Source organism: Muntiacus reevesi, chromosome X, assembly GCF_963930625.1.
Source record: "Muntiacus reevesi chromosome X, mMunRee1.1, whole genome shotgun sequence".
NCBI classification, from domain to species: domain Eukaryota; kingdom Metazoa; phylum Chordata; class Mammalia; order Artiodactyla; family Cervidae; genus Muntiacus; species Muntiacus reevesi.
The window spans coordinates 63100949-63120559 of NC_089271.1; the positions used below are offsets into that span (position 1 = coordinate 63100949).

General features: G+C 49.2%; 2 protein-coding genes across 2 annotated transcripts; one reads left to right on the forward strand and one right to left on the reverse strand.

The window, feature by feature from the left end:
* The first annotated feature begins 5309 nt into the window (after positions 1-5309).
* Positions 5310-9044, forward strand: LOC136154493 (uncharacterized protein CXorf49 homolog). The gene is made up of 4 exons (XM_065916754.1): positions 5310-6575; positions 7883-7959; positions 8834-8843; positions 8979-9044. Exons 1-4 carry the CDS (start codon positions 5310-5312, stop codon positions 9042-9044), a joined length of 1419 nt encoding a protein of 472 aa, XP_065772826.1.
* A 3415-nt stretch (positions 9045-12459) lies between these two features.
* Positions 12460-16089, reverse strand: LOC136153971 (uncharacterized protein CXorf49 homolog). The gene is made up of 5 exons (XM_065916110.1): positions 14782-16089; positions 13989-14145; positions 13372-13448; positions 13060-13105; positions 12460-12500 (listed from the first exon to the last, which is right to left on the reverse strand). Exons 1-5 carry the CDS (start codon positions 16087-16089, stop codon positions 12460-12462), a joined length of 1629 nt encoding a protein of 542 aa, XP_065772182.1.
* Positions 16090-19611: the final 3522 nt, after the last annotated feature.

The window sequence follows — 19611 nt, forward strand, 5'->3', positions numbered from 1 at the left end:
TGGTGATGAAACCCCTGGTCAAACAGTTGTATGTGGTTCTTCAGAAAGTGAGTTCTGTGCCAACCAAAACTGTAGTTTAGGGCAGTTAGGTTATTTTTAAGTTCGTATGTGCATTTTACCCTTTCTACATAGAAAGTCTTATCATGCAAGAGAACACAGGAAGAGAGGCAGAGACAGAGAGAGATGAAAGGAAGACACCCTCACCCACACAACCCTCCAATACTGCACTTGCACAGCCGTCTCAGATACTGGGCCCCACTTCCGCAAGACTGGAAACGTTCCCAGATGAGCAAAAGCTGATGGAGTTCTTTACCACTAGACCTGCTCCACAAGATAGGCTAAAGGAAGTCCTTCCAATTGATACAAATGGAAGGTAAACAGCACTCTGAAGCCATGTCAAAATATAAGGTTCTCTGGTAAAGACAAATACATGGACCAAACACTATGAGAGTTTTGGTGAATAGAATTAAAAAAGAAAGACATAAAAATAATTATAAACCTATATTAATGGGTATACAATATATAAAGATGTATGTTATTAATACCATAAAAAGGGAGTGAGCTGGGAAAGTATTCAGTTTTTATATGTAACTGCAGCTGATTTCAGCCATTTAAAATACTCTATAACTTAAAGAGGTTTTAAATAACTCCAAAGGTAACCACATGGAAAATATCTGTAGAATATATAAAAAAGGAAATAAGAAGGGGATTAATATATATCACTACAAAAAAGAAAATCAACGAAATTGGAGGGAAAGCAATAAGAGATGAAAGGAGGGACAAAAAAAGCTACAAGACATATGGAAAATAATTAACAAACTGGTAGTAAAGTCCATCCTATCAATAATTACCTTAAATGTCAATGGATTAAACTTCCCAAGATACATAGATTTGCTGAATGATTAGGGAAAAAACAGAATCCATATACACTGTCTACAGGAGATTCGCTTTAGGTCTAAGAACACACAGAGGCTGAAAATTAAAGAATGGAAATAGATTTTCCATGCAAAATGAGAGCAGGAATGGCTATACTAATATCAGATAAGATGGATTTTAAATAAAAAACAGTAATAAGTGACAAAGGACATTATATAATGCTTAAAAGGTAAATTCATCAACATAATATAACAATTACACAAATTTAGGCACCAAACCTCAGAGCTCTTAACTATAGAAAGCAAATGTTGACATATTTGAAGGGAGAAATAGATTGCCACACAATAACAATAAGACACTTTGATATCCCACTTTCAATAATGGATAAAAACAACCAAACAGTAGATCAACAAGCAAATAGAGGATCTAACAAGGCTACAGACCAATTGAACTTAACAACATATGCAGAACAATCCATCCAACAACAGTGAAATACAAATCCCCCTGTATAAATGGAACATTCTCCAGCATAAACTACATGTTAAACCACAGAACAAGCCTTAGCAACTTCAAGAAAAGTGAAACTACACACAGTATCATTTCTGATCACAGTAAATGAAACCAGAATGCAACAGCACAAGGAAGATGGGAAAATCCACAAATGTACCAAAGTTTAACAACATATACTTGAGCAATCAATGGGTCAGAAAAGAAGCCACAAGGGAAATTAGAAAACATCTTGAGACAGGAAAAATGAGAACACAACATGACAAAACTTACAGGGTACAATGAAAGCAATGCTGGGACTTTATAACTATAAATGTGTACATTAAAAAGGAAGAAAGATCACAAATCACCTATATAATTTTACACCTCAAGGAGCTAGAAAAGGAACAAACGAAAACCAAAGCCAGCAGAGGAAGGAAATAATAAAGATTAAAGCAGAGATAAAAAAATAACAGAAAAGACAGCAGAAAAAAATCAACATAACTGTATTTGCTTTTTAAAAGTTCAAGAAAACTGACAAATAGATAGATTAAGAGAAAAAGATGAAAATAACTGAAATTAGAAATAAAAGATGGGATATTACAATCAATGTCCCAGAAACAAACAGGATTATAAGAGGACATTATGAACCATTGTTTGGAAAGTAACTGGACAACCTAGAAGAAGTGAATCAATTCCTAGAAACACACAATTTACCAGAACTGAATCAAGGAGAAATAGAAAACCTGATAGACCAATAATGAGATTGAATCAGTAATCACTAACTTCCCCCCCCACACACACACACAGAAAAAAAACAGGAACAGTTAGTTTCAATGGAGAACTCCACCAAACATTTAAGGAATTAATACCAATCTTTCTCAAATCATTCCAAAAATGTTGAAGAAAAGGTAACAGTTTCAAACTCATTTCACCCTGATATTAAAGGCACCAAAAGAAAAGAATATTACAGGCCAGTTTCCCAGATGAATGCAGACGCAAAACTCCTCAACAAAATACTAGCAAAACGAACTCAACAGCACATTAGAAGGACTGTGTGATACAGTCAAATGGGACTTATCCCTTGGATGCAAGGTTAGTTTAACCTACAATTAACTAACAAAATTAATCAATGCAATGAAACACATTAACATGAATGAAGGACAAAAATCACATCATCATCTCTATAGAGGCATAAAAATTCAACCCTCTTTCATCATAAAAACACTCAAAGAACTAGGAGTAGAAAGAAATTACCTCAACATAATAAAAGCCATATAAGTAAAGTTCACAATGAACATGATACTCAGTGGTGAACAGCTGAAATCTCTTCTTCTAAGGTAAGGAACAAGACAAGGAAGCCCACTCTCACCACTACTATTCAACACACTGGAAGTCATAGTCAGAGCACTTAAGAAACAAGAAGAGATTAAAGGCATCCAAATCAGAAACAAATAAAAGTATCTCTGTTTGCAGATAGCATCATTTTGTGCATGGAAAACTCAAAAGATTACACACTCACACACTAACACACACACAAACACAACTGGGAGAACTAATAAACATATTCAACAAAGTTCCAGGACACAAAATCAAGAAACAAAATTCAGTTTAATCACTACACACTAACAAAGAACAATTTGAAAAGGAAATTAAGAGAACAATTCCATTGATATTAGCATCAAAAAAGAATAAAATACTGAGGAATAAACTCAAGCAAGGAGTCAAAAGACTTGTATACTACAAACTACAAATCATTGCTGAAAGAAATTAAAAAGAAATACAAATAAATGGAAACACAAATAAATGGAAAGACACCTGTCTACACAGACTGGAATACTAAATATTGTTGAGGTCCACGCTATCTGAGATGGTTAATTTTATGTGTAAGCTTGACTGGTCCACAGAGTGCCTAGATACTTAGTCAAACATTATTCTGGGTGCTTCTGTAGGGTGCTTTTCCATGAGATTAACATTTAAATCAGTCAACTGGATAAAACAGATTTCCCCAGGATAATGTGGGTGGGCTTTACCTAATCAGTTGGTAGTCTCAATAAAGCAAAAAAGGCAAACTTTCCTCATGTAAGAGAAGTCCTCCTACGTGAAAGCCTTTGGACTGGGACATCAGCTTCTTTTACTGCCTAGAGACCCAAACTGAAATATTAGCTCTATTGGTTTGGTTCTTAGGCCTTCTAACCTGGACTAGAGCTAAACCACTGGCTCTTCTGGGTCTCCAGTTAGCCAACTCACCCTCTAGATTTTGGGACTTACCAGCCTCTATAAATGAATGAGTCAATTCTTTTTCACACACACACACACACACACACACACACACACACACACACACACACACACACACACACACTCCATTGGACCTGTTCTTCCAACCTACTACCCAGACTGATCTACACACTGCAAACCCTAACAAAATCTCAATGGCATGTTTTACAGAAAAAGAAAACTTCATCCTAAAATTTAAATAGAATCTAAAGAGATCTTTAATAGGCAAAGCAATGTGGAAAAAGAAAAAAAGTAGAGAACTCACACTTCCTGGTTTCAATATATTACAAAGTTACAGTAATCAAAACTGTGTGGTACTGCCATATTAACAAATAGACCAATGAACTAAAATAGACATCTTAGAAATATACCCTCACTTATAGAGGATGTGCCAGACAGCAGACTTGCTGGAAGAGAATAAAAGGGGCTTTTTTTTTTTAAGTTTTAACATATTTGGATCAAAGCAAGGGCTCTGGAGTCAAATTGCTTGGTTTTAATGCTACCACTGATCTGCACAGGCCAAATGACCTTGGCTCAGTGACTGACCACTCAGTACCTGTTTCCTCACCTGTAAGAGGCTGGTAATCACTGGTACTATAGTCCTAGGAATATCACAAGGAACCACTAAGTGCCAGGCACAGGGTCCCTGCTGTATAAGTTGCTTTTAATAGATTCTGCCAAATTACCTCCCAAATAGATTTCTTGCACCACCGCCACAGGGGTTTGCTCCTAACTTCTCCCACTCTCAGAATGCTTAACCTCTAGGAAGGTTGTCTTCCTAGTGTGTGAAACCTGATTAGTTGTTTTAGTTTACATCTTAAGAATCAGCAGTCATGAGCACCTTTGTGACTGTAACTGGACACTAAGATTCTCTCTTCTTTCAGTTGCCTCAGATCGGAGAAAGAGCTGAGGGAGCAAGGTCAACCCCAGTCTGTTCCCCAAATCTGCCTGCCAAGAGCATTTGATGGAGCAGTTGAGGCAGAGATGTTACAGAACAAAACTACGATCCCTTTGTCCTCTGGCCACTGAGGGAGAAGTACGCCAACCACTCACCACTGAGTGCGGGATTCCTCTGCCCACTCTCCCATTGGTCATAAGACTTGTGGTGGAAGGGAGGCTGGCAAGTGCTTTCAGCACGTGCTAGGCGCCCAGCGCCTCCATCCTGACGTTTCATCCTCACCTCCCAGGAGACCAGCGCCCTCAGTACCCTCCTGCCACCCGCTCCACCCGTTTTGCACACAGTCAGGGCTCAGGGATGTGACTCTAACCAGAAAGCAGAGGTGCGACAGGAGGAGGTGGGAAGAAAGGCTTGACAGACGTATCCTCGCAGCATCAACTTCACCCACCAACTCCAAACTGCCGCGATGGTCTTGGGCTTGGCAGCAAGCCAGAGGAGGCTGTCGACCCCATTGGTTACACCTCGAGGGGACGGCCAAACAAGGCGCGTGCTGGTTGGCAGGAACCGGACCAATGAGGAGGCGGCAGCTCTGGCGCGCTGAAAGTCTCGCGTTATTTGCGGCCATCTCCTGCGTGTGGTGCTGCTGGTGCTTGACGGCGAGCTCCAGTTGACACCCGCCTCACCTGCCGTGACCACCACCACCGCCGCCACCACGACCCGGTTGATAAAACATCGCCGCCCCAGGTCCGGCGGCCACCCAGATCCCGACATGAGCTCCCCAGATGATGAGGTGTCTGTTTCGGGAGCGGGTTTCAGCTCAGAGTGTGGGGAGCAGACCAGCGGCCTTGAGGCCGGCTCCGCAGGCCCGCAGGGACCCAGCCTTATCCCCGAGGCTGGGGCACTGCGAAGCTGCGAGGGTGAGGGCGGGGATGGCTTCCCAGACCCTGAGGTCTTCGAGTCAGAGCGGGAGCTGCTGGAAGCGGGAGGGCCAGGGCTGTGGGGCTGGGAAGGCCGGCCTGGGTCCCTGGCCGACGAACAGGGGGACGCCCTGCAGCTGGCTGACGAGTCAGTGGCGGCCATCCTGCAGCAGCTGGCCAACCTGAATTTGCTGGGCACCCGCGGTTACCTGTCCCAGGAGAGCTATGTGGTCGGCGAAGTGTCTGCCTTGTGGAATCTCGAGGCACGTCCCCGCAGTCGAGGCAGTGCCACCCAGAGGTGTGGGGAAGCGGCACAGGCTGAGGCTGGACCTCTCCACGTCGGTGGGAACCCTAAGAGAGGCACTAGAAGTAGGTTGAACGTGGCTGTGGATCGCCAGTGGCCCCCCTCAGAAAGCCAAGCTGAGCTGCTGTCCGAACCCAAGTCCTCTGATGATTTCAGTGAGATAGAGCGGATGAGGGTGAGCATTTATCCCAAAGACGGAGGCCAGGCCATGCTCAACAGCCCTGAGGATCCTGGGAACACACCCAGACGCTTGCATGTCCAAGGCAGGGAGAATCTCCTTAACGTGCCAGGCACTTGCCAGTCCTCGGCTCCACAAGGATTAATTTCGGTTGTGGAAAGGGAGGGCAGGCAGGGCGATGCAGAGCAGGAGGACACCTCTCCCCCTAAGAAAATGCAGAGCGTGCTCTGGGGGAAGGGGGGCAGCCTGCCCAGCTACCCGGGAGTGGCAGTAGTATCAGTTACTGCAGCTGCCGCTACAGGCAGCAGGCCGCGGCCCACTCCTAGGAGGAAGGGGGTCCACGAGAAGAAATCCCTTGGGGGCATCTCCAAACCTGCCATGGAGAGAACCTTCCCTTCCTGGGGGCAGGGAGTCTCGGCCACTCCCCTGGAACTGGCCACCTTTCCCCCAATCTCTGGCATCCCACTACTCGGGAGGTCCAAGAAGTATGCCTTGGTCCCTTCGGGAGCTGAAGAGTCCAAGCACACCGGCGCTGGGAAGAAACCCGTGGCTCGGCGGGCCCGGGAGTCGGTGGCAGCATTGGCGGTGTCAGGAGCAGACAACGACCCAAATAGAGACCCACTCCCAAAAGGCCAAGTGAGTAGGCCAGACCCCTCCTCTCTCCCCACTCTTCCCCCTCCCACCCTCCCCAGGGCACAGGTCTTCACCCGGTGCTCCTTCTCTCCATCCCTCAGGGGTCGTCATTGGGTGACCCTCGGTCACTGGGTCATTAGGATGCCAGATTGGTGTCCTTTCACTAGGGACAAACGTTAAGGTAGCACTTTGGGTGTGCTGAGCTCGGTTCTCCACCTTTGTCCTATTTCCAGCCTCCTCCACGAGGCTGGGTCTGGGGTGGAAGGGAGAGCTGGTAGCTGAATTGATTTGAGGGGACCCCTTAAAAGCTTCACAGAGCTTCGGTGTTTAGACACATCACTTTCCTGAATCCTACTTCCTAGCTCTTCCCCAAACCTTCTTTGCAGGGGCCCCAGGCTTTCTCAGTGCCACATGTTGTCCCCAGCTCAGTTCTGCCTACAGGCCTGGGGCTGACTGACAGAGAATGTGCTAAAGAGATCAGCCTTTCAATACTCTTTCCGATTCCCTGCCTCAGCTCTGTCTTGAATCACATGAGCTCTCACAAACACAGACATATAAATGCACTGGTACACACATGCACACGCACACACATATCCTTACTCCAGATTAGTGAGAAATCTTGTTTGTAGTTTACCACTGACAGGCCATGGCCATCTTCTCCATCGCTGCATCATGGAGAACCTGGCAGGGCCAACCTCAACATCAGAGGCACACAGGATTCAAGAAACTCAGAGCCCGTGGCCATGAACAAGGGAGAAGTCAGGCCCAGAGGGTCTGGCCCATCACGTGAGTGTCCTGGGTTTTGATATGGGGGAGGAGGCCAGGGGTGAGGGCAGAAACCTCTGTCTCTGACTCACTCTCTCTTCTGGGGGCTCAGCCTTGCTCTCAGGCCGCTTCTCGCATGAGAAACAGGGTGTCACCAGGGCTGGACCTGGCCCCATCACCTTCTGTGTAGAATTTGTTTGGCAGGGGTGATCGGTGGCAGTGCCCCAACAGCTACTCTGGGCGTAGACCTGCAGGCTAATGGCCTTTTCTGTGAAGTGCTGTTCGCCCACATTGCTCTCCCAGGTGCTGGCTGTGGCTGCCGCTCTGGGAGGCTCGAATGCAGAGCCTCCATCATGGTGAAATGGCTGCCCTAAGGAATAGAGGGGCAGGCCCAGAGAGAAAGTTTGCACTGCCTCCCAGGCAGAGCAGGGGAGACGTGATGCTAGCAGAGGGTGGTACTGCCTCACCTCACGTTAGAGCCTGCTTGGCGGTTTCCACCTCACTGGGAACCTGGGAAGCTGGATTGTGTGTCCTTTCCCTCTCAGGTGACCAGGAACCAACTGACCATGGCCCAAGACCGAAAAGGCAGCAGCAGCCACGCAGAAGGCAGGGCTGTCCTCGGGTAATGTTTCTTCTGGCTCCTATGAATGCACACCCAAACACCATGGTGGGATCTGAGTCCAAGTGCAACTGACTTGTGTGGGCCAACCCCGCCCCTATCCCGCACCCCAGGGAGGGAGCCCACCTCCATTCCACTGAGGAATGTCTTTCCCTTGCCAGTCTAGACACCTGGTTTGGGATGAGGACTCGGGCAAGAGGAGAGGAGGAGGAGAGGGGAAGCCGGTGTATACTAACCATTTCTGTTCCTCCTTTGTCTGCTGGCCTAGTGTCTGGTGCTACAGAGAGAAATAGACGACCTTAAGGAGCAACTTGGTATGAGGAACCAGGGACAGAGAGCAGCGGGTTCTTAGTGCAGAAGTGGGGTGGGCCCTTGGGGTGAGGTGGGCTGCAGGTGCAGGGGGCCTCGTAGGGATCAGCATTCCTGTGGGGAGGAGAACCTATCAAGCCTGTCCGTGGAGTGTGCGGTGCATGTCCAGCTGGGCGTGCGGACAAGTAGCAAAGTACTGTGTGGACTGCGTGCATACTCTGCCAGCCAGTCGAGTCCTAGAGAGCTCCTTCTAATAGGACTTGTAGAGATGCCCTGTTGATCTGGTGTGGCCCTTAAGGGTCTTGTTGGATTGTTTGTGAGACAGTTTTTGAATGGTTTGGGCATGGCCCTGAGCTTGAGAGCTGCTGGCACATTATGTTTCCTTTTAGGAAATGGCTCCATATTAACTTCCAGTAGTGGGGAGTGATCAGGCCCAGAGCACTTTGCATCGGGGCTGGGGGTAGGTGGGTTTCAGATTGCAAGTCTAGGTGGTTCCCCACGGGGACAGGGGGACAGGCTTCTGTGTCTTTCTTTCTGGACCACCTGTTCATGCCTTTCCCTGTTGCAGCCTCCATGCGGTACCTGGCTGACAAGTTCCAGATCGTTTGAAGTGAGTGTTACACACTGCATACCCCTTCCCACAACGTTGGCTGTTGAGCAGGGCTGTGGGCTGCCCTGGCTTGAGGCTCTTCCCTGACTCTGCTGTTTTACAGGTTGAGCCCAGTATCTTCCTGCAAGAGGAGCAGCTGTTACCTCCCGGGCCGGCGAGCTGCGGCTAAGCTTGTTGCCTCTCGTTCTGCCTCCACCAGGGCATCCTCTGCCCTTGTTTGCCCCCTCTCTGCCCCAGTTTCACAGCAGTTTTTGATTAAAGGACTTCTCATATTCTGTGCTCTACCCTCTCTCTGGGAGGTAGGGGTAGGCGGAGTGGGGCAAGGCCTGGTGGGGAGCCACTCATATCAGAGCCTGTTGCAGAGCAGTACTTCTGGCATCCTGCGGTGGGGATTCTGGGTCAGCCTCTGCTACCATCCAGGCCAGCAGGGCACCAGAGTGCCCCTGGTCTGGGTTCACTGAGGGCCTTGTATGGCCACATTGACCCATCCTCCCATTCCCTTAAAGGCTTCTTCTAGTTCTTTAAATTCGCTCCTCTGGGATTTGCCGGTTCCCATCCATCGTTGACATTCTGCCTCCCCATTGGAAGGAACTCATGACTCACAGAGCTCCATCCCATCCTGCTTGCCGCACTGGATTCATGTCCTAATTACCCTGACCACTCTATTTTCCACTGGAGTACCCTCGATCCCTCCCCTGAATTGCCATTGGTGACCTTGCATGCACCTGTAGTTCAGCAGGTGGAAACAGGCACAGGTGCCCTCATCTCCCCCTTCCCAGGCTCTGCCCTCTCATTGGAGTCCCTACTGCCCGTACCATCCCCACCCCCACCCCACTCCCACCTTGCACGCTGGAACCTGCACACAGTCCTCATCTCCTCTTTAGCCCTCACCCCTGAGACTCAGGCACCAATAGTTTCGCTTCTCCTTCTTTGGATTCAATGAAGGACTTTGGCATGAAGCCTGGACCCAGTGACCTGGGGAGCAGGAGGGAAGGTACAGGGAACACAGGAGACAGGCTAGTCTCTGGACTGGACGTCAGGAGATGCATCTGTTTGGTGCCAACCTGGGTCAGACTGCACCCTGCCAGCTAGAGATGGATGGTGGTCTTTTGTGTTTTCACATCCTTCCTGCCCTAGAAAGTGAACAAGGGGTTATGTTCACACCATCACACCTCCACTTCCCTGAGCTTCTCTAATTCCTCACTCTGGTGACCAAAGTCCCAGGCCCCTCTCTGCCCAAGGGTGGTGCTGATGCTGGTGCTGGACTTCTCCCCGGGCACAACTTACCTACATGTCTCGGTGGGCAGAGACCTCTCAGCTGGATGGTCTCTGCCAAATTTACTCACTCGGACAACAGCGAGATGGGCTACACCACCAGGCAATAACCACTGGATCAGCTGCAAACTAAGTGATCAAGCCCACCTGCTCCAGGGAGGAGTTTGAGTTGAAGGAGTAAGTCCCACACATGTTCTTTTCTGACGCTGAGGTCTCTGCGGGTCCCAACCCTCCTGCTCTGTCCACCTGACCTCATGCCATGAGCCCCGGAAGGAAGTCACCATGAGAGCATAGGGGAAGGATGGACCCAAGTGCTCCCCATTGCTCAGGTGCAGTCACCCCTAACTCCCCACAAGTAACCCAGGTTGGGGGGGTTCTCCTGTTTCTAAGATGGGCAGCCATATCCCATGTACCCTTCCCATTTTTACCCATCCACACCCTCAGCAGTTGGCAGACATCACAGAATTGCAAGTTAGGATCCAGTGCCTCCTCCAGCGACTCCAACATTTTGAGATGTACTGTCCTGAGGTTTGGTGAACTCCATCCTCTCCTTCTATGTTTTGGTAATGTGACAACATCCCTTGAATAAAGCAGATCCGACCCTTGCTTTGGCTCACTCAATGCCTTACCGGATCTGGACCAGTCTCTTACTTCCATTACTGCCTGAATCACATCTTTCTGCCTCAAGGGGCATTATCCCTGATGACTTTTATTCACACAGAGAGATGCCCAGGCACAAGCTTTGAATGTGCTACCCACCATCAAACCCTCTTTTGTGAAATAAAACCATGGTGTTTCAGGAAGGGAGTCAGGCAGAACCTACCCTCACTTCACTCAAATACAAATGTGTCCCTCTGAGTCACAGGCTGACACAGCCCTGGGGTCTTGGCTAAGAGAAGGAAGTCCTCCTCAAACTTCAGGGTGGGGGGGAAATTGAACACAGATTTCAGACCCTGTCTTGGGTGCCCTAACAAGTAGTCTGGCAGACTGAGCTGGGACACTCCGGGAAATAGCATTTGCAGGAAAATCTGTCATGGGGCTGATGGAACAGTATTTGATGGAGACCTTGTAAGAACACAGACTTACGAACCATACTTGTCATAGAGCCTGACAGGCCCCTTTCCACCCAAGGGCAGAGAGACATCCAGGCTGCAGGAGTGTAGGCTGGTCAGCTGGCTAGGGCAGGGAGGATATGAAAGCTCCAAGGACTGGACCATCCATCTCTAGCTGTCAGGGTGCACTCTGCCCCAGATTGGCACCAGACGCCTCTCCTGACTTCCAGCTCAGCAACTAACCTGAGCATTTCTCCTGTATTCCCTGTACCTTCACTCTTGCTCCCCAGTTCACTGGGTCCAAGATTCACCCTCATGCCCTTTACTGAACCCGAGGAAGTGGGAGCAAAAGTTTTGGTTCCTGAGTCTCAGGGGTGAGTGTTAAACAGGAGAGGGGGAGAGTATGCAGGTTCCTGCTTGCAAGCTGGTACTGGGGGGTGGGGTGGGGATCCACTGAGAGGGTAGGGCCCAGGAAGGGGGAAGATGAGCAAACCTGTGCCTGTTACCACCTGCTTAAATAAACATGCAGGCAAGGTCATCGATGACAAGCCAGGGGAGGGATCCAGGGTGCTCTGACAGGAAAGCAGTGGTCAGGGTAAGCAGGACAATGAGTGCAGTGAGGGAAGGGTGAAAGACTGGAGCTCTGTAAGGGGGTCATGAGTTCCTTCCGACAGGGAAGCAGAATGGCAGCAATGAATGGAAACTGCTAAACCCCAGAGGAGGGTGTTTAGAGAAATAGAAAGGGCCTGCAGGCAAAAGGGAGGACGTGCCAATGTGGCCAGACAGAGGCCACACAGAACACAGACTGGGGGCGCTCCACTGGTCTGATGGCCTGGATGGTAGCAGAGGCTGACCCAGAGATCCCAACACTAATTCCAGAGGTACTGTTCTGGAAAATGTTCTGATGTGGAACAGCTCCCCACCAGGCCTCGTCCCACTCCCTTAACCCCTACCCCCCAGAGACAGGGCAGAACACAGAACATGAGAAGTCCTTTAATCAAACACTGCTGTGACACTGGGGCAGAGAGGGGGCAAAACAAAGGGCAGAGGATGCCCTGGTGGAGGCAGAACAAGAGGCAACAAGCTTGGCTATAGCTCGCCGGCCTTGGAGGTCAACTGCTGCTCCTCTTGCAGGAAGATACTGGACTCAACCTGTAAAACAGCAGAATCAGGGAAGAGCCTCAAGCCAGGGCCAGCCCACAGCCTTGCTCAACAGCCAACATTGTGGGAAGGGGCATGCAGTGTGTAACACTCACTTCAAACGATCTGGAACTTGTCAGCCAGGTACCGCTTGGAGGCTGCAACAGGGAGAGGCATGAACAGGTGCTCCAGACAAACGGAATAGAAGCCTGTGCCCCTGTCCCCGTGGGGAACCACCTAGCCCTGCAACCTGAAACACACATACCCCCAACCACGATGCAAAGAGCTCTGGGCCTGATCACTCCCCGCTACCGGAATTAAATGTGGAGCCATTTCCTAAAAGGAGACAAAATGTGTCAAGAGCTCTCAAGCTCCGGGCCATGCCCAAACCATTCAAAAACTGTCTCGCAAACAATCCAACAAGACCCTTAGAGACCACAACAGATCAACAAGGCGTCTCTACAGGTCCTATCAGGAGCTCTCTAGGACTCGTCTGGCTGGCAGAGTATGCACGCAGTCCACACAGTACTTTGCTACTTGTCCGCACGCCCAGCTGAACATGCACCGCACACTCCAGGGACAGGTTTGATAGGTTCTCCTCCCCACAGGAATGCTGATCCCTATAAGGCCCCCTGCACCTGCAGCCCACCCCACCACAAGGGCCCACCCTGCTTCTGCACTAAGAACCTGCTGCTCTCTGTCCCTGGTTCCTCATACCAAGTTGCTCCTTAAGGTCGTCTATTTCTCTCTGTAGCACCAGACACTAGGCCAGCAGACACAGGAGGAAGAGAAATGGTTAGTATACACCCGCCTCCCCTCTCCTCCTCCTCTCCTCTCCCCCGGGCCCTCCATCCCAAAGCCAGGTGTCTAGACTGGCAAGGGAAAAACTTTCCTCAGGGGAAAGGAGGTGGGCTCCCTCCCTGGGGTTCGGGATGGGGGTGGGGGGGCCCACACATATCAGTTGAACTTGGACCCAGATCCCACCATGGGGTTTGGGTGTGCATTTCCAGGAGCCAGAAGAAGTATTACCCGAAGACACCTCTGCCTTCCAGGTAGCTGCTGCTGTCTTTTCGGTCTTGGGGGATGGTCAGTTGGTTCCTGGTCACCTGAGAGGGAAAGGGCACACAATCCAGCTTCCCAGGTTCCCAGTGAGGTGGAAAGGGCCAGGTCGGGTCTAACGTGAGGTGAGGGCATACCACCCTCTGCTAGCATCAAGCCTCCCTTGCTCTGCCCGGCAGGCAGTCCAAATCTTCTCTCTGGGCCTGCCCCCCTATTCCTTAGGGGCAGCCATTTCACCACGATGGTCAGCAAAGACTCTGGTTCTGGGTTCGAGCCTCCCAGAGTGGCAGCCACAGCCAGCACCTGGGAGAGCAATGTGGGCAAACAGCACTTCACGGAAAAGGCTATTAGCCTGCAGGTCTACGCCCAGACTAGCTGTTGGGGCACTGCCACCATCACCCCTGCCAAACAAATCCCACACAGAAGGTGAGGGGGCCAGGTCCAGCCCTGTTGACACCCTGTTTCCCATGGGAGAAGTGGCCTGAGAGCAAGGCTGAGCCCCCAGAAGAGAGAGAGAGAGTCAGAGACAGAGGTTTCTGCCCTCACCCCTGGCCTCCTCCCCACATATCAAAACCCAGGACACTCACCTGAGGGGCCAGGCCCTCTGGGCATGACTCCTCCCTTGTTACTGGCCACGGGCTCTGAGTTTCCTGAATCCCGTGCCCCTCTGATGTTGAGGTTGGCGCTGCTGTGTTCTCCATGATGCATCCATGGACAAGATGGCCCTGGCCTGTCAGTGGTCAGCTAAAAACAAAAATTTCTCACTAATCTGGAGTAAGGGTGTGTGTGTGTGCACACGAGCGTGTGTGTACCAGTGCATTTATATGTCTGTGTCAGTGTGTGTGAGAGCTCGAGTGATTCAAGACGGAGCTGAGGCAGGGAATTGGAAAGAGAATTGAAAGGCTGATCACTTTAGCAAATTCTCTCTCAGTCAGCCCCAGGCCAGTAGGCAGAGCTGAGCTGGGGTCAACAGTTTGGCACTGAGAAACCTGGGCACCCTGCAAGGAAGGTTTGGGGAAGAGCTAGGAAGCAGGAAGCAGGAAAGTGATGCGTCTAAACACCGAAGCTCTGTGAAGATTTTAAGGGGTCCCCTCAAATCAATTCAGCTATCAGCTCTCCCTTCCACTCCAGCCCCAGCCTCGTGGAGGAGGCTGGAAACAGGCCAAGGGTGGAGAACCGAGCCCAGCACACCCAAAGTGCTACCTTAACGTTTGTCCCTAGTAGAAGGATCCCAATCTGTCATCCTAATGACCCAGTGACCGAGGGCCACCCAATGACGACCCCTCAGGAATGGAGAGAGGGACAAGGGGTGAAGACCTGTGCCGTGGGGAGGGTGGGAGGGGGAAGAGTGGGGAGAGAGGAGGGGTCTGGCCTACTCACTTGGCCCTTTGGGAATGGGTCTCTATTTGGGTCGTTGTCTTCTCCCGACAGCGCCATTGCTGCCACCAACTCCTGGGCTCGCCTAGCCACGGATTTCTTCCCAGCACCGGTGTGCTTGAACTCTTTGACTCCCGAAGGGACCAAGGCATCCTTCTTGGACCTCCCGAGCAGCGGGATGCCGGAGATTGGGGGGAAGGTGGCCGGTTCCAGGGGAGTGGCCGAGACTCCCTGCCCCCAGGAACGGAAGGTTCTCTCCACGGCAGGTTTGGAGATGCCCCCAAGGGATTTCTTCTCCTGGACCCCCTTCCTCCTAGGAGTGGGCCACGGCCCACTGCCTGTAGCGGCAGCTGCAGCAGCTGATACTACTGCCACTCCCGGGTAGCTGGACAGGCTGTTCCCCTTCCCCCAGAGCACGCTCTGCACTTTCTTAGGGGTAGAGATGTCCTCCTGCTCTGCACCGCCCTGCCTGCCCTGCTTTTCCACAACTGAAATTAATCCTTGCGGAGCCGAGGACAGGCAAGTGCCTGGCACGTTAAGGAGACTCTCCCTGCCTTGGACATTCAAGCGTCTGGGTGTGTTCCCAGGATCCTCGGGGCTCTTGAGCTTGGCCCGGCCTCCGTCTTTGGGAGAAATGCTCACCCTCATCAACTCTATCTCACTAAACTCCTCAGAGGACTCGGGGTCAGACAGCAGCCCGGCTGCATTTTCTGAGGGAGGCCACTGGTGATCCACAGCTACGTTCAACCTACTCTTAGTGCCTCTTTTAGGGTTCCCCCAGGCCCGGCCCGCCTTGGGCCCGCCGACCCCGTTAGGGCCAGCCTCAGCCTGTGCCGCTTCCCCACACTTATGGGTGGCACCGCCTCGATGGCAAGGACGTTCTTCGAGGTCCCACAAGTCAGACACCTCGCCGACCGCGTAGCTCTCCTGGGACAGGTATCTGCTGATGCCCAGCACGTTCAGGTAGGCCATCTGCTGCAGGATGGCCGCCACTGACTCGTCAGCCAGCTGCAGGGCATCGCCCTGGTCGTCGGCCGGGAAGCCAGACCGGCCTTCGCGGCCCCACAGCACCGGCCCTCCCGCTTCCAGCAGTTCCCGCTCTGACTCAAAGCCCTCAGGGTCTGGGAAGCCACCCCCGCCCTCACCCTCGCTGCTTCCAGTTGCCCCCGGCTCAGGGCCAGGGCTGTGGCCGGGGCCGGGGCCGGGTCCCCGAGGGGCTGTGGAGCCGGCCTCAAGGCCGCTGGTCCGCTCCCCGCAGTCTGAGCCGAAACCCGCTCCCGAAACAGACACCTCATCATCTGGGGAGCTCATGTCGTGAGATGGATTGCTGCCAGATCTGGGGCGGTGATGATTTATCTGGGTCGCGGTGGCGGCGGTTCGGGCAGGTAAGGCGGGCGGTGTCTGGAGTGCGCAGTCAAGCACCAGCCGCACCACACGCAGGAGATGGCCGCAAATAACGCGAGGCTTTCAGCGCGCCAGCCCTGCCGCCTCCTCATTGGTCGGCTTCCTGCCAACCAGCATGCGCCTTGTTTGGCCATCCCCGCGAGGTGTAACCAATGGGGTCGAGGGCCTCCGCTGGTTTGCTGCCCAGCCCAAGGGCCATCCCGGCAGTTTGCAGTTGGTGGGTGAAGGTGATCCTGCGAGTATACCTCTGTCAAGCCTCTCGTCCCACCTCCTCCTGTCCCACCTCCCCTTTATGGTTAGAGTCACATCCCTGAGCCCTGACTGTGTACAAAATGGGTGGAGCGGGAGGCAGGAGGATAATGAGTGCGCTGGTCTCTGGGAGGTGAGGATGAAACGTCAGGATGGAGGCGCTGGACGCCTAGCACGTGCTGAAAGCACTTGCCAGCCTCCCTTCCACCACAAGTCTTATGACCCAATGGGAGAGTGGGCAGAGGAATCCCGCACTCAGTGATGAGTGGTCGGTGTACTTCTCCCTAAGTGGCCAGAGGACAAAGGGATCGTAGTTTTGTTCTGTAACATCTCTGCCTCAACTGCTCCATCAAACGTTCTTGGCAGTCAGATTTGAGGGACAGACAGGGGTTGACCTTGCTCCCTCAGCTCTTTTTCCAATCTGAGGCAATTGAAAGAAGAGAGAATCTCAGTGTCCATTTACACTTGCAAAGGGGCTCACCACTGCTGATTCTTGAGATGTAAACTAAAACAGCTAATCAGGTTTCACACACTAGGAAGACAGCCTTCCAAGAGCTTAACCATTCTGAGAGTGGGAGAAGTTAGGAGCAAACCTCTGTGGGGTAGGTGCAAGAAATCTATTTGGGAGGTAATTTGGCAGAATCTCTTAAAATCAACTTATACAGCAGGACCCAGTGCCTGGCACTCTTCTAAGTGCCATACATAAGTAGTAATGCTTCCTTGTGACACTCCTAGGACTATAGTACCAGGGATTACCAGCCTCTTACGGGGGAGGAAACAGGTACTGAGAGGTTCAGTCACTGAACCAAGGTCATTTGGCCTGTGTGGATCAGTGGTAGCATTAAAACCAAGCAATCTCACTCCAGAGCCCTTGCTTTGATCCAAAGATCTTAAAACTTAAAAAAAAAAAAGGCCCCTTTTATTCTCTTCCAGCAAGTCTGCTACCTGGCACACACTCTATAAGTGAGGGTGTATTTCTAAAATCTCTATTTTACGCCATTGGTCTATTTGTTAAATGGCAGTGCCACACAGTTTTGATTACTGTAGCTTTGTAATATTTTGAAATCAGAAAGTGTGAGTTCTCTGCTTTTTTCTTTTTCCAAATTGCTTTGCCTATTAAAGATCTCTTTAGATTCTATTTAGATTTTAGGATGAAGTTTTCTTTTTCTGTAAAATATGCCACTGGGATTTTGATAGGGTTTGCAGTGTGTAGATCAGTCTGAGTAGTGTGTTAGAAGAACAGGTCCAATGGAGTGTGTGTGTGTTTGTGTGTGGAAAAGAATTGACTCATTCAATTATACAGGCTGGTAAGTCCCAAGATCTAGAGGGTGAGTTGGGTAGCTGGAGACCCAGAAGAGCCAGTGGTTTAGCTCTAGTCCAGGTTAGAAGGCCTAAGAACCAAACCAATAGAGCTGATATTTCATTTTGAGTCTAAAGTCAGTAAAAGTAGCTGATGTCCCAGTCCTAAGGCTTTCACACAGGAGGAATTCTCTTACATGAGGAAAGTTTGCCTTTTTTGCTTTATTGAGACTATCAACTGATTAGGTAAAGCCCACCCACATTATCAGCAGGGAGGGGGATTTGTTTTATCCAGTTTACCAATTTAGATGTTAATCTCATGGAAAAGCACCCTACAGAAGCACCCAGAATAATGTTTGACTAAATATCTAGGCACTCTGGACCAGTCAAGATGACACATAAAATTAACCATCTCAGATAGTGTGTACCTCATAACAATATTTAGTATTCCAGTCTGTGTAGACAGATGTCTTTCCATTTATTTGTGTTTCCATTTATTTGTATTTCTTTCAGCAATGATTTGTAGTTTGTAGTGTACAAGTCTTTTGACTCCTCGCTTGAGTTCATTCCTCAGTATTTTATTCTTTTTAATGTTAATGTCAGTGGAATTGTTCTCTTAATTTCCTTTTCAAATTGTTCTTTGTTAGTGTTTAGTGATAAAACTGAATTTTGTTTCTTGACTTTGTGTCCTGGAACTTTGTGCGTGTGTGTAATCTTTTGGGTGTTCCATGTACAAAATCATGCTATATGCAAATGGAGATAATTTTACTTCTTTCTGATTTGGATGCCTTTAATTTCTTCTTCTTTCTTAAGTGCTCTGGCTATGACTTCCAGTATGTTGAATAGTAATGGTGAGAGTAGGCTTCCTTGTCTTGTTCCTTACCTTAGAAGAAGAACTTTCAGTTTTGCACCACTGAGTATGATGTTCATTGTGGACTTTACTTATATGGCTTTTATTATGTTGAGGTAATTTCTTTCTACTCCTAGTTCTTTGAGTGTTTTTATCATGAAAGAGGGTTGAATTTTTATGCCTCTATAGAGATGATGATGGGATTTTTGTCCTTCATTCATGTTAATGTGTTTTATTGCATTGATTAATTTTTGCATGTTAAACTATCCTTGCATCCAAGGGATAAATCCCATTTAACTGTGGCACATAGTCCTTCTAACGTGCTGTTGAGTTCGTTTTGCTAGTATTTTGTTGAAGATTTTTGCGTCTGCATTCATCTGGGAAACTGGCCTGTAATATTCTTTTCTTTTGGTGCCTTTGATATCAGGGAAAAATGAGTTTGATAGTGTTACCTTTCCTTCAACTTTTTTGGAACCATTTGAGAAAGATTGGTATTAATTCCTTAAATGTTTGATGGAATTCTCCATTGAAACTATCTGTTCCTGTTTTTTTGTGGGGGAGTTAGTGATTACTGTTTCAATCTCATTATTGTTCTATCAGGTTTTCTATTTCTCCTTGATTCAGTTCTGGTAGATTGTGTGTTTCTAGGAATTGATTCACTTCTTCTAGGTTGTCCAGTTACTTCCCAAACAATGGTTCATAATGTTCTCTTATAATCCTGTTTGTTTCTGGGACATTGGTTTAATATCCCATCTTTTATTTCTGATTTTAGTTATTTTCATCTTTTTCTCTTAATCTATCTAAGTATTTGTCAGTTTTCTTGATCTTTTAAAAAACCAAATACAGTTATGTTGATTTTTTTCTGTTGTCTTTTCTGTTCTTTATTTTTTATCTCTGCTTTAATCTTTATTATTTCCTTCCTCTGCTGGCTTTGGTTTTCATTTGTTCTTTCTCTAGCTCCTTGAGGTGTAAAATTATATAGTTGATTTGTGATCTTTCTTCCTTTTTAATGTACATATTTATAGTTATAA

What these genes read in the sequence shown, in the direction of transcription:
- LOC136154493 (XM_065916754.1), top strand. Translation starts at nt 5,310, where the DNA reads ATGAGCTCCCCAGATGATGAGGTGTCTGTTTCGGGAGCGGGTTTCAGC. An exon ending in ACCCACTCCCAAAAGGCCAA is followed by an intron (nt 6,576 to 7,882) that starts GTGAGTAGGCCA and finishes TTTCCCTCTCAG; the next exon opens with GTGACCAGGAACCAACTGAC.
- LOC136153971 (XM_065916110.1), bottom strand. Translation starts at nt 16,089, where the DNA reads ATGAGCTCCCCAGATGATGAGGTGTCTGTTTCGGGAGCGGGTTTCGGC. An exon ending in CAGAGGGCCTGGCCCCTCAG is followed by an intron (nt 13,449 to 13,988) that starts GTGAGTGTCCTG and finishes TTTCCCTCTCAG; the next exon opens with GTGACCAGGAACCAACTGAC. An exon ending in GAAGGCAGAGGTGTCTTCGG is followed by an intron (nt 13,106 to 13,371) that starts GTAATACTTCTT and finishes CTGCTGGCCTAG; the next exon opens with TGTCTGGTGCTACAGAGAGA.